This window comes from Conger conger, chromosome 19 (genome assembly GCF_963514075.1).
Source record: "Conger conger chromosome 19, fConCon1.1, whole genome shotgun sequence".
Classification (NCBI taxonomy): Eukaryota; Metazoa; Chordata; class Actinopteri; order Anguilliformes; family Congridae; genus Conger; species Conger conger.
The window spans coordinates 18,258,507-18,272,271 of record NC_083778.1 but is presented as its reverse complement, the minus strand read 5'-3'; the positions used below and the strand labels follow the sequence as shown (position 1 = coordinate 18,272,271).

General features: G+C 50.5%; 1 protein-coding gene across 2 annotated transcripts in view; it reads right to left on the bottom strand.

The window, feature by feature from the left end:
* LOC133119032 (protein MON2 homolog) overlaps positions 1–13,765 on the bottom strand; it is a 42,079-nt gene that overhangs the window by 19,344 nt on the left and 8,970 nt on the right. For both annotated transcript variants that reach the window (XM_061229412.1, XM_061229413.1), the window contains exons 3-16: positions 12,990–13,117; positions 11,405–11,536; positions 10,943–11,072; positions 10,240–10,334; positions 9,922–10,047; positions 9,019–9,210; positions 7,048–7,172; positions 5,992–6,131; positions 5,105–5,258; positions 4,380–4,579; positions 3,428–3,509; positions 2,961–3,142; positions 2,402–2,514; positions 223–327 (exon numbers count right to left, since the gene is read on the bottom strand). In XM_061229412.1, coding sequence (XP_061085396.1) covers positions 223–327; positions 2,402–2,514; positions 2,961–3,142; positions 3,428–3,509; positions 4,380–4,579; positions 5,105–5,258; positions 5,992–6,131; positions 7,048–7,172; positions 9,019–9,210; positions 9,922–10,047; positions 10,240–10,334; positions 10,943–11,072; positions 11,405–11,536; positions 12,990–13,117 — 1,904 coding nt within the window. The remainder of the gene's footprint in view (positions 1–222; positions 328–2,401; positions 2,515–2,960; positions 3,143–3,427; positions 3,510–4,379; positions 4,580–5,104; positions 5,259–5,991; positions 6,132–7,047; positions 7,173–9,018; positions 9,211–9,921; positions 10,048–10,239; positions 10,335–10,942; positions 11,073–11,404; positions 11,537–12,989; positions 13,118–13,765) is intronic.

Here is a 13,765-nt window from a genome sequence, read left to right as displayed (position 1 = left end):
AATTGGCACTAGAGCATCTTGAATTGGCACTAGAACATCTAGAATTTGCACTAGAGCATCTTGAATTGGCACTAGAGCATCTTGAATTGGCACTAGAACATCTTGAATTTGCACTAGAACATCTAGAATTTGCACTAGAACATCTTGAATTGGCACTAGAGCATCTTGAATTGGCACTAGAACATCTTGAATTGGCACTAAAGCAGACGGGCTGGGCTGTACCTGCAGAGTGGCCAGCACCAGCTGCCAGGAGGTCCCCAGCACCGCGCCGTGACAGTGAGCCAGGCTCAGCAGAGTACACATGCACTGGATGTTCTTCGCTGTGAGCTGAGAGGGAGAGGGAGAGAGAGAGAGAGAGAGAGAGAGAGGGGGAGAGGGGGAGAGGGGGAGAGGGGGAGAGGGAGGGAGGGAGAGAGAGAGAGAGAGAGAGGGAGGGAGGGAGGGAGGGAGAGAGAGAGAGAGGGAGGGAGGGAGGGAGGGAGAGAGAGAGAGAGAGAGAGAGAGAGAGGGAGAGGGAGAGGGAGAGGGAGGAGAGGAGAGAGAGAGAGAGAGAGAGAGAGAGAGAGAGAGAGAGAGGGGGAGAGGGGGAGGGAGGGAGGGAGGGAGAGAGAGAGAGAGAGAGGGGGAGAGGGGGAGGGAGAGGGAGGGAGAGAGAGAGGGAGAGAGCAGGAGAGAGAGGGAGAGAGAGGGAGAGGGAGAGGGAGGAGAGAGAGGAGAGAGAAGGCGAGAGACAGAGCGAGAGACAGAGAGACAGAGAAAGAGGGAGAGAGACGGTGACAGACAGAAACACAGAGACAGAGAGAGAAAGTAACATTAAGAGAGACAGAAGAAAGCAAGTGTGAGAGACAGGAAGGAGAGGGAGAGAGAGAAATAGAGGGAGGGAGACAAAGAGATGGAGTGAAGCTGGGTTTAAAAAATCTAATAAAATAGAGAAAGATAAAGTCTGTGAATCTGTTTACAGAACGGGAACAGTAGCCTGTGGTCCAGGCCTCTCGGCCTTGCAATAACACCGCGCCTTCCTGCTGACACACAACGGCGATCTCATCAGGAACGGAGGGAACAGAAATCTCATTAAATCGGCGCTCAGAGCAAACGCAAAAACGCAATCAGAGAGGACTGCCAGGCGCTCGAGCAGAACGCAATCCAATTCCGCAGAATTAGTCAACAAGACATTACTGTGTCCCAGGCAGGCGGGGTGTTACATTAGCTCCGTCCACACTGCAGTGTGTGTGTGTGAAGCTGCTTTCACACGACCGGAGTCAAACGCTGCAGTCAACTAATACGGCGACTACACACGGGAAGATTTGAGCGCCGCCTGTTGAAACTTGACGTCACTCCCTCCAGGAAGCCGTCGGTTCGTTAAACTGTGGCAAGCCGCAACAATGTGTGACAGTAGTAGGTTGTCTGCGGTTATAAAAGGCTAAATTATAGGGCAATCTGTAAACTAAAGGTCGTCTCAGTACAACCTCACCTACTCCTCGTGCAGTGCCCTTTCAGCACTCAAGAGTAACTACTGTACAATCTCGACCTTATACCTTTTCAATCAATCACGATTACTGCCATACGATTGTTTTGAGCCCCTATTAAAACCCGACTAAATTTGATCAACTCTCAATGTTTTGAACCGAAGGCAAAACCCCTTTGCGATTTGGATGGAGCCATTTCATATTGGGAGTGGGACTGAAGGGGTCAGAAGTGGTTTTGGATGAAGAGGGTGTTATTTTCCCACTCTGGGTGGTGTGTGTGAAAGCCAGAGTGTGTGGGGGTGTGGGGGGGGGTTAGGGCCAGTGTGTGTGGGGGTGTGGAGGGTTAAGGCCAGTGTGTGTGGGGGTGTGGGGGTTAAGGCCAGTGTGTGTGGGGGTTAAGGCCAGTGTGTGTGGGGGTGTGGGGGGTTAGGGCCAGTGTGTGTGGGGGTGTGAGGTGTTAGGGCCAGTGTGTGTGGGGTTGTGGCGGGTTAGGGCCAGTGTGTGTGGGGGTGTGAGGGGTTAGGGCCAGTGTGTGTGGGGGTGTGAGGGGTTAGGGCCAGTGTGTGTGGGGGTGTGAGGGGTTAGGGCCAGTGTGTGTGGGGGTGTGGGGGTTAGGGCCAGTGTGTGTGGGGGTGTGAGGGGTTAGGGCCAGTGTGTGTGGGGGTGTGAGGGGTTAGGGCCAGTGTGTGTGGGGGTGTGAGGGGTTAGGGCCAGTGTGTGTGGGGGTGTGAGGGGTTAGGGCCAGTGTGTGTGGGGGTGTGGGGGGTTAGGGCCAGTGTGTGTGGGGGTGTGGGGGTAAAGGCCAGTGTGTGTGGGGGTGTGAGGGGTTAGGGCCAGTGTGTGTGGGGGTGTGAGGTGTTAGGGCCAGTGTGTGTGGGGGTGTGGGGGGTTAGGGCCAGTGCGTGTGGGGGGTAAAGGTGTGGGGGGCTCCTCACCACCACGGTGCCCTGGGGCTGGGCGGTCAGAGGCTGCCCCACTGCCACCACCTGTTGGTGGGAGTCGCTGGAGGGGCTGATGATCTGCACACTCTGGCCCTGGATGGAGTACGCTGCAGAGGGGGAGACACAGTCAGAGCGTGTAAGAGACAGAGATACACACTGTTACACGCACACACTCACACACACACACACTCACACACTCACACACTCACACACTCACACACACACACACACACACACACACACACACACACACACACTCACTCACACTCACTCACACTCACTCACACTCACACTCACACTCACTCACTCACTCACTCACTCACTCACTCACTCACTCACTCACTCACTCACTCACTCACTCACTCACTCACTCACACACTCACACACTCACTCACTCACTCACTCACTCACTCACTCACTCACTCACTCACTCACTCACTCACACCCTCACACACACTCTCACACACTCTCACACACACTCTCACACACACTCACACACACACACTCACACACACACACTCACACACACACACTCACACACACTCACACTCACACTTGTTGGAGAGGTTGGCCATGGAGCTGCTGAGCACAGTCAGGGCGTAGTGCGGGGGGAGCGAGGCCTTGCAGATGGCGGTGATGAAGGCGTCGCGGGGCGTGACCAGGCCCAGCCTGCCGCACAGAGACGCCATGGTGAGCTCTGCCTTCAGGATGCTCTCCGTGGCCGGTTCGTCCGTGCTGGGGGGGAGCGGAGGAGACACTGAAACTACGCCTGTGTCAGCCACACCACCTCCATCTCCATCTCCATCTCAGTCTCAATCTTAATCTCCATTTCAATCTCCATCTCTGCATATTGGCTTCCTGCAAGAACCACTCCTACAAACACATCTGTTATCAAATCACCTAAAACAAGACATTTATGATAAGAATACAAAAATGTCCTTCCGTGAGGCCCAATATGTCCTTCCACGCAAAGTCCCCCTGTCCACAAGAGGGCGCTGTGTTAACGGTGGAGGGGCCTACCTGGCGTCCAGCAGGAGGGAGAGAGCAGCCAGGAGCCCACACCAACAGGCGCTGATCATCTCCTCCCAAACCTGCTGGGGCCCTGGGACACAGACACACAGACACACACACACAGACAGACAGACACAGATACACAGACACACACAGAGACACACAGAGACACACAGAGACACACACAGACACACACAGACACACACAGACACACACACAGACACACACACAGACACAGACACAGACACAGACAGACACAGACACAGACAGACACAGATACACAGACACACACAGAGACACACACAGAGACACACAGAGACACACAGAGACACACAGAGACACACACAGACACACACACAAACACACACGGACACACACGGACACACACGGACACACAGACACACACACAGACACACACACAGACACACACACAGACACACACACAGACACACACAGACACACACAGGGTTAGGACTACATCCAGCATATTTGTGAAATTACAAGAAGTGCAATTGGGCAGCACACCACTAGAGGTCATCAAACAGCTTCAACCAGCCACCAAGCAGGACAGTGACCACATCGAACATCAGAAACCCTCAAGTGTAGTCAGAAGCCACTCTAACTGGGTTAGCTGGACAGAAACATTTTGTTGACAACTGTGTGTGTGTAAGTGTTTAGCTGTTAGGCAAACTAGGTACACTTAGGTACACTTTAGTGGTTTGAAAAGGGGAGCATTGCTGGGTTGAATGTTATGTTATGTTATGTTATGTTATGTTATGTTATGTTATGTTATGTTATGTTATGTTATGTTATGTTATGTTATGTTATGTTATGTTACTATTTAAATTCTGGAAGTTTTGTTTAGCAACATTTGAATGAAAAATCCCACGGATCTACAGGACTGTTTGCCAAATTTGACCGGAAACGACGGTTTGAAACGCGGTTTGGACCCGGGTCTCACCTGGCTCCTGGGTGTGGTCCGCCGGCCCCTGGTCGGGCCCCTGGGCGGGCTCCGGGTTCGGGGGGCCCTTGTCCTGGGCCAGCTCCTTCTCCATGAGCGCGGTGATGCCCCGCACCAGGTCCAGCAGGGCGCTGAAGGCCACAGACATGGCATAGCCCTCGGGGATGGAGGGCGGCTCCACCTTGTCCAGCATCTCCAGGCTGGGGGAGGCAAGACCCGGGGATTATTCACAAGCCACCAATCAAAAAGCCTGTTCCGTGTGACTGACAGCAGGCCAGGCCAATAAGCCGCTGAACATTCAATTGGATTGTGGTATGTCAGGCACTTGTAAAATCTGAAAAAAGTCTGTGCTTGTCAAATTTGGGAGACTGTGGGACTCATCCCTGGCGACCATTCTAGAAAATATTAGCTTGTCGTAAGTCACCTTTGCACATCAAATGTAATGGCCTTATCTCATTGGCAAACCTTGCAATTTTGAGCAATAAAATAATACAAATAAAGATTGTAAGTCTAAACCTAAGACTAAAATACTTGCTACGTTATTTATTGGTTTGAGCAGTGGATGTGAGATCATCAGAGTGCTCTGGGAGCAGGGATGTGACATCATCAGAGTGCTCTGGGAGCAGGGATGTGACATCATCAGAGTGCTCTGGGAGCAGGGATGTGAGATCATCAGAGTGCTCCGGGAGCAGGGATGAGAGCAGGGATGTGAGAGGGATGCTTACTAGGTGGCCTTGGCGCTGCCCTGCACGCTGACCGTCATCAGGGGGATCCAGATGCCGCGGTACTCAAAGGCAGCCTGTGTGGTCAGACCCCCGCTGCCCCCCACCGCCCCGGGGCCGCTCTGAGCCGCCGCCTGGCCCCCGGAACCAGACCCTCCTGAGGGAGACGAGAGGCACCACAGCAACGGATGAGACACCACAGCAACAAATGAGAAACCACAGCAACAAATGAGACACCAGAGCAAGGGATGAGACACCACAGCAACAAATGAGAAACCACAGCAACAAATGACACCAGAGCAACAAATGAGACACCAGAGCAACAAATGAGACACCACAGCAACGGATGAGACACCAGAGCAACAAATGAGAAACCACAGCAACAAATGAGACACCACAGTAACGGATGAGACACCACAGCAACAAATGAGAAACCACAGCAACAAATGAGACACCACAGCAACGGATGAGACACCACAGCAACAAATGAGAAACCACAGCAACAAATGAGACACCAGAGCAACAAATGAGAAACCACAGCAACAAATGAGACACCAGAGCAACGGATGAGACACCACAGCAACAAAAGAAACACCCCAGAGCAACAAAAGAGACACCCCAGGGCAACAAAAGAGACACCCCAGAAACAAAAGAGACACCCCAGAGCAACAAATGAGAAACCACAGCAACAAATGAGACACCAGAGCAACTCATGAGACACAGCAGAGAAACAGTTGAGACAACAAACCAACACACGAGACACCAGAGCAAGATGCACTGAATTGTTTGGTCTTAAACAGAAACAGCAAAGAAATGTATCGGGTTGTTCCACTGTTCCAATCTGTGGCCGGACAGGGTGCTTCCCCCCCCTGGAGAGGGGCGGCACTGACCAGAGGGCATGTTGGCGATGGCGGAGGTGCCCGCGTTGGGCACGATGAACAGGGACTGGATGAAGGAGCCCAGGGCGTTGACGATGTCCCTGAACACCTTGGTGGAGTGCGGCTTCATGTCGTAGGACTGGCAGAACGACCTGAGAGGGGAGGGGCGGAGAAGGGAGATCGAAGAGTCACAGCAGTCCCAAGGCCGGGCCACACCCTTACAGACACAAACGCTTAGCGGGGCGGGGAGGGGAGGGTGGGAAACAGACATTTTAAGAATCGCGATTCGATATACTCTCGCATCGCACGCCCAGTCAAGTGACTGATCGAGAGTGTGCGACTCTGAGCTCTGGATCTCCGAGGGTCGACAGCACATTCTTAAAACGGTGATGAGGAGAAGTACTTTCAGGAAGGAAATAGAGCAGAGGAAAGAGCAGGTGTGAGAGAGAGAGAGAGAGAGAGAGAGAGAGAGATGTGAAAGTCTAGAGGGGAGGTGAAACGGGTTACTGCAAGACATGGGGAAGTGGCGTTGAGGCTAAATTTAGGCTTCACAACAATGTGTCTACAGACAAAAAATGACGCAAGCCGACCCTGCAGACTTGCGAGAGAAGTGTCATGCAGGCACGATTGTTTGACTGAAACGAAGGCGGAAGGTGAGGATACTAGCTTTCAAGGCGACCCGTTTTTTTTTTTTTTTTTAGATATTTTTTAGGCCTTTTTCAGCTTTATTGGACAGTATATAGTATAGAGAGACAGGAAGAATGGGAGCGAGAGAGAGGGGAAGACATGCGACAAATGTCGGACGGTCGGATTCGAACCGCCGACGTCGCGGCTCGCAATGAGCATGCGGTCAGTGCTCTACAGGCTGCGCCACCGAGACACCCCCACAAGGCGACCTGTTTTAATGAATGAAGTATCCGGCGAAAGGGGTTTGTGGGGAAGCTGGCTGCTATCGTAACAACGTTGTCGGACATGGTTCTGTCCGTCGACACTTTGTCGGCGAGGCATGAAGCAGCCTTTAGCGGTCGCACTGTTCTGTGGTTATCGGGGCGGGAGCGTTGGAGGTACCGTAGCAGGTGGGGCTGCACACAGAGCCGGTGGATGGACTCCACCGCCACCGCACGTAGCCACTGCGGCTTCTCCCCGTCCAGGAACTTCACCAGGAGCGACAGGAAGATCTCACACTCCGTCACCTGCAGGGACACACACGCGCATGAGTGTGTGTGTGTGTGAGTGTGTGAGTGCGAGTGCGAGTGCGAGTGCGAGTGCGAGTGCGAGTGCGAGTGCGAGTGCGAGTGTGAGTGTGTATATGTATGTGTGTGTGTGTGTGTGTGTGTGTATGAGTGTGTGTGTGAGTGTGAGTGTGAGTGTGTGTGAGTGTGAGTGTGAGTGTGTATATGCATGTGTGTGTGTGTGTGTGTGTGTGTACAGTACTGTGCAAAAGTCTTAGGCACCTGTATAACACTCTGTAGAGATAAGATTCTTTCAAAAATAATACAATGAAAGGCCCTAAATAAACATACTATACATTTTACATTACATTTCAGGAATTTGGCGGAATAGTTAAAAACAGAATCAAATCAATATTTTTTGTGACCACCCTTCGGCATTAAAACTGCATCACTTCTCTGAGATAGCCAACGCTGTCCTGCAGTTCTATAAGACAATCAGCAGGGAGGTTGTTCAAAGCATGTTGGGAGAACTTGCCACAGTTCTTCTGCAGACTTTGGTTGGCTCCTTGCTTCTGATCTCAGACAGCCTTGATCAAGTTTTTATGTAAAATGTAGTCAATTGCTTAAATTTTTTTTATTGAACTAAAGTGACTTTCTAAAATTAAATACAAAAATGTCTCTGTAAAATGAAATCTTTTGGAAAATGAATATTTGGAAATCTCAAATGTGTTCTTTTATGATAACACACACAAAAAAATTAACATCTATATAATAAAGTCTAGGGTGCCTCAGACTTCTGCACAGTATTGTATGTGCGTATGTGTCTGCCTGTGTGTGTGTATGTGTCTGCCTGTGAGTGTGTATGTATGTGTCTGCCTGTGAGTGTGTATGTGTGTGTGTGCGTGTGTATGCATGTATGTGTGGGTGTGTGTGTGCGCGTGTGTGTGTGTGTGTGTGTGTGTGTGTATGTGTGTCTGTGTGTGTGCGCGTGTGTGTGTGTGTGTGAGTGTGTGAGTGTGTGAGTGTGTGAGTGCGTAGGTGTGTGTGTGTGTGTATGCGTGTCTGTGTGTGTGCGCGTGTGTGTGTGAGTGTGAGTGTGTGTGTGTGTGTGTATGTGTGTAAGTGTGTGTGCGTGTGTGTGTGTGTGTGTGTGTATCACACTCTGTAGAGATAAGATTCTTTCAAAAATAATATAATGAAAGGCCCTAAATAAACATACTACACATTTTACATTACATTTCAGGAATTTGGCGGAATAGTTAAAAACAGAATCAAATCAATATTTTTTGTGACCACCCTTCGGCGTTAAAACTGCATCACTTCTCTGAGATAGCCAATGCTGTCCTGCAGTTCTATAAGACAATCAGCAGGGAGGTTGTTCAAAGCATGTTGGGAGAACTTGCCACAGTTCTTCTGCAGACTTTGGTTGGCTCCTTGCTTCTGATCTCAGACAGCCTTGATCAAGTTTTTATGTAAAATGTAGTCAATTGCTTAAATTAGTTTTTTGAACTAAAGTGACTTTTTAAAATTAAATACAAAAAAATCTTTTGGAAAATGAATATTTGGAAATCTCAAATGTGTTCTTTTATACTAACACACACAAAAAAAAAAGACATCATGTGTGTGTGTGTGTGTGTGTGTGTGTGTGTTTGTATGTGTGTGTGCGTGTGTGTGTGTGTGCGTGTGCGTGTGCGTGTGTGTATGTGTGTATGTGTGTGTGTGTGTGTGTGTGCGTGTGTGCGTGCGTGTGTGCGTGTGTGCGTGTGTGTGTGTGTGTAGGTGTGTGTGTGTGTGAGTGTGTGTGTGTGTGTGTAGGTGTGTGTGCGCGTGTGTGTGTGTGTGTGTGTGTGTGTGAGTGTGCACTGACCAGCAGGCTGTAGAAGTGCTTGATGAGGACCGTCACCACCCTGAGCAGCCTCATGCAGATGGGGAAGTAGGGCTTCTCCACGGGGGCGGGGGAGGGGGCAGCCAGGCCCTGCCGGAACTTGATGTTGGGGGAGAAGAGCTTGATGACCAGCGGGCAGACCCTCTCCTTCAGCAGGAAGCTGAACTCCTGGTGCTGCAAAGACAAACCACAAATGTCCCCACAAAGGTGGTAAAACAGGACCGAAGATGTATGCGCGTGTGTGTGTGTGTGTCCTCTCACTATACATTACATTACATTATTGGCATTTGGCAGACGCTCTTATCCAGAGCGACGTACAACAAAGTGCATACCCATAACCAGGGATAAGTGCACTGAAAGACCCCGGAGGGAAGTACAATTTCAATTGCTACCCGTACAACAAAGACAAGGACCAGGGCCTATCAATTTTTTTTTTTTTTTTACAAACAAATAAACAAACAAACAACAAAGCAAAAGTGACCAAACTTAACTATCCAAACACTGCTTACCTAGCCAACTAAAAATACCGAAACACAAAGTAAATCACAAAGACAACAATTAAGGTTCACAGGGAGGTAGGGAGGGATGGGGAGAGCTGCTGCTTGAAGATAGCTCAGAAGCTCAGAAGCTGAACTCCTTGTGCTGTAGAGACGAACCACAAAAGTCCCCACAAAGGTGGTAAAACAGGACTGAAGATGTGTGTGTGTGTGTCCTCTCACTTTTGGGGGCTACATTAGCTCAGCCTAATCCCCAATCGCTCCCAAGCAGCTGATTGGTACCTTGCCTGGCAGCCCATCGCTGTTGTTGTGCCAGCAATTGGGAGAAAAACGTGATATAAACGCAGCCCCATTTGACCATTTACAGGTGGAGGACGGGTGGAGGTACCTGCAGAAACACTCCAGGGAAGTCGTTCAACACCGACTCCAGGAGCTCGAGCCCGAACGTGCGCGTCATCTCCGTCATGGCCACCAGCCAGTAGGGGGCGTCCGCGTTCACCAGCTGGCACAGGTCCTGCGGGGGGTGAGGCACCATCGCTCAGGGTGACCAATCGGAGAGGATTGTCCAACAACACTCCAACCGGTTATTTTTTATTTTCTCCTGTTTTTTTTTTTCTGTTTTTTTTCGGACACACTAACACTACTTCGACATCCTAAACGGTAAGACAGTACACGATCTCGGACCCGGACGGAGGCTGTGGAGTACCTGGAACAGCATGTAGGCGTCTTTGGCACTGGGCCGCAGGGTGCTGACAGACCGGCGGTTGCTGTTGCCCGGAACCGGCGGCTGCTCTGCTATACCTGCAAGGGGGAGGGACTCATATCATGTGACACACCTAAACCAATGAGGTTCATGCAGGGGCGGAGTCTCTAAGCCGGGACGCACCGGAAGTAGTATTCGCCACATTGGCTGTGGCTGGAGGGTTTGCAGGTTCGTTCCCCCTCCCTGGGTGTGTCGAAGTGCCGCACAGCAAGACACCTAACCCCCAATTGCTCCCAACGAGCTAATTGGTACTTTGGATGGCAGCCTACTGCCATTGGGCGTGGGAGTGTGTGTGAATGGATGAATGAGAGGCATCAATTGTACCTCACTCTGGATAAAAGCGCGATACGAACGCAGTCAATTTACCACTCACCACTCAGACAAATGTTACTGGATATTCTGAACGCCTGACGCCCGCGTGTTTGATGTCGGCCGGGCGGTGAAGCGGAGATATTTTTTAGGCCTTTTTCAGCTTTATTGGACAGTATATAGTATAGAGAGACAGGAAGAATGGGAGCGAGAGAGAGAGGGAAAGACATGCGACAAATGTCGGACGGTCGGATTCGAACCGCCGACGTCGCGGCTCGCAATGAGCATGCGGTCAGTGCTCTGCAGGCTGTGCCACCGAGACACCCCAGGTTCTCACCTTTGTGCTGCTCGTCCTCGGCGACCATCCTCTCGAACACCACGGTCACCACCTGCCTGACGGTGGCCGCCGCCGTGTTGTTGGTGATGTTGTCCTTGGTGAAATGCAGGCGGAAGCACAGCACAATGGCCTGCGGACACAATGCACGCAACACTTAACACTGCCACGAGAGAAGACATAATTATAGGTTCCTGGGTATATTTATGTCTGTGTGAGCACCGTGTACATGTGTGAAGATGTGTGTGTGTGTGGAGTGAGTGTGTGTGTGTGAGTGAGTTTGTGTGTGTGTGTGTGTGTGTGTGTGTGTGTGTGTGTGTGTGTGTGTGGAGTGAGTGTGTGTGTGTGTGTGTGTGTGTGTGTGTGTGTGAGTGAGTGAGTGAGTGAGTTTGTGTGTGTGTGTGTGTGTGTGTGTGTGTGTGTGTGTGTGTGTGTAAAGGTGTGTGTGAGTAAGGGGGGGTGTACCTTAGATAGCACCTGGTCATGTACCACAGTGTTGGTGGTGAGCAGCACCAGGACCGTCTGTAACAGCTTCAGCTCCTCCACCCCGTTCTCCATCAGCTGCCACAGCATGGTGATGATACTGCCTGCAGCAGCCTGGAGACACAGAGAGAGAGTCACTCACCCTTACACACTCACACACACACCCTTACACACTCTCCCTTACACACACACCCTTACACACTCACACTGACACTGACACACACACCCTTACACACTCACACTGACACACACACCCTTACACACTCACACTGACACTGACACTGACACACACACCCTTACACACTCACACTGACACTGACACACACACCCTTACACACTCACACTGACACTGACACTGACACACACACCCTTACACACTCACACACACACCCTTATACACTCTCCCTTACACACACACCCTTACACACTCACACTGACACTGACACACACACCCTTACACACTCACACTGACACTGACACTGACACACACACCCTTACACACTCACACTGACACACACACCCTTACACACTGACACTGACACACACACCCTTACACACTCACACTCACTCACACTCACTCATACACTCTCTCTCACACACACACACACACACACACACACACACACAGAGTCACACACACTCTCTCTCACACACACACACACACACACACACACACACAGAGTCACACACACAACACAGATTCCCACACACAGCACAGAGTCACACACACACACACACACACACACAGCACAGAGTCACAGTCACACACACACACACACACACAGCACAGTCACACACACAGCACAAAGTCACACGTAGTGCTTATGAACGTGCCATGTCGTGCTTGTGAATTCTGATGTAGTGTTTATGAATCTTATGAATGTGCGTGTGGCTGGAGGTTGGCATTGATACCTATATTAGCGCTTTAGCAGTGCAGCTAAATCAATGTAATGACGCTAATGCCAGCATGGAAACAAGCCTCCTCCACGCCCGCCAACATCCCCAAAACTTATCAGGCCCGAGACCCTACGAAAGGCCCCGTTAGACACAAATCTCCCGCTGCTTCATAACCCAGATCCTGCTTCTTTCAACATGAAAGACCGAGAAAAGAAACAAAAATGATGCAATTCAGTGAAACGCCAGCCCGTGTCACGTCAGGCCGGACAGGGCTGCGGGCTGGTCCTGATCTCTGCTCCACAGCCGGGCCCAACCGGGCCCAGCCCAGGGGACGTGTTATAAGAGTAATGGCTGAAGCCCAGACGGCTCTGATACGAAGCTGTGAACTGGGATTTTGCCGATAAGGCCCCCAACACCTCGAGGGGGAGGAGAAGAAAATGCAGCAATAAAGAGTTTATTGGCGCAGACACATGCACACACTCTCACACAGACACACACACACACAGGCACACAGACACACAGACACACAGACACACAGACACACACACACACAGACACACAAACACACACACACAGACACTCACACACAGACACTCACACACAGACACTCACACACAGACACTCACACACAGACACTCACACACACACACACACACACACTTTGCGTTACCTCAGACACCACTTGGTGGGACATGAGTCTCTGGATGGCAGCCAGGCACAGCTGGGTGATCTTAGGCTCCTTGGTGCCACAGCCCATTAGGAAAGGCTGCACCACCTCTGAGCTGTGCTCCTTCAGAGCTAGATAGATCGATAGAAAGATAGACAGATACTTTACTCATCCTGAGGGAAATTTTAGGCGTCCAGTAGCTTATACATACACACATATACACACACATCTCACACACATAAAGATCAAAATCACTCACAGAACAGTAAGAAGTAAAGAGCATGTGAAGTGATCACAAAGGCCTAGTAGGGACTGGCCCTGTGATATACTGACCATGATAAGGTGCGATGGTAGATTGTGTGCAATGGTGGTAGTGCAAAAGTACAAAGTAAACAGTAAACAGTAAACAGTAAACAGTGCAGGGATTCACTCAGTGCCAGTTGTGCTTGTTGTTAAGTATGACTACGGGCATGAGCTGGACCTGGAGGAGACCGGAGCAGAGATTAATGCCTCAATCCGCCATTTTCTCGTCTTGAAAAATAACACACACTGCAGTCCGTATGTATTTGGACAGCACCTTGGGTTTGTCGTGAAACAATGGATAAATGTGGTTATTCCAGCTTAAAGTGCATTGCATCCACATCATGCACTCTGTGAAGGAATTACATCCCTTTTTGAAGTTGTCGCTGAATTTTGTTCTGAACTTCAAGCAACAATGGGTGAAAAAGCTCACGGGCTTAAGTAGAATATAAAAAAGTATTATTAATACTTTAGTGTTT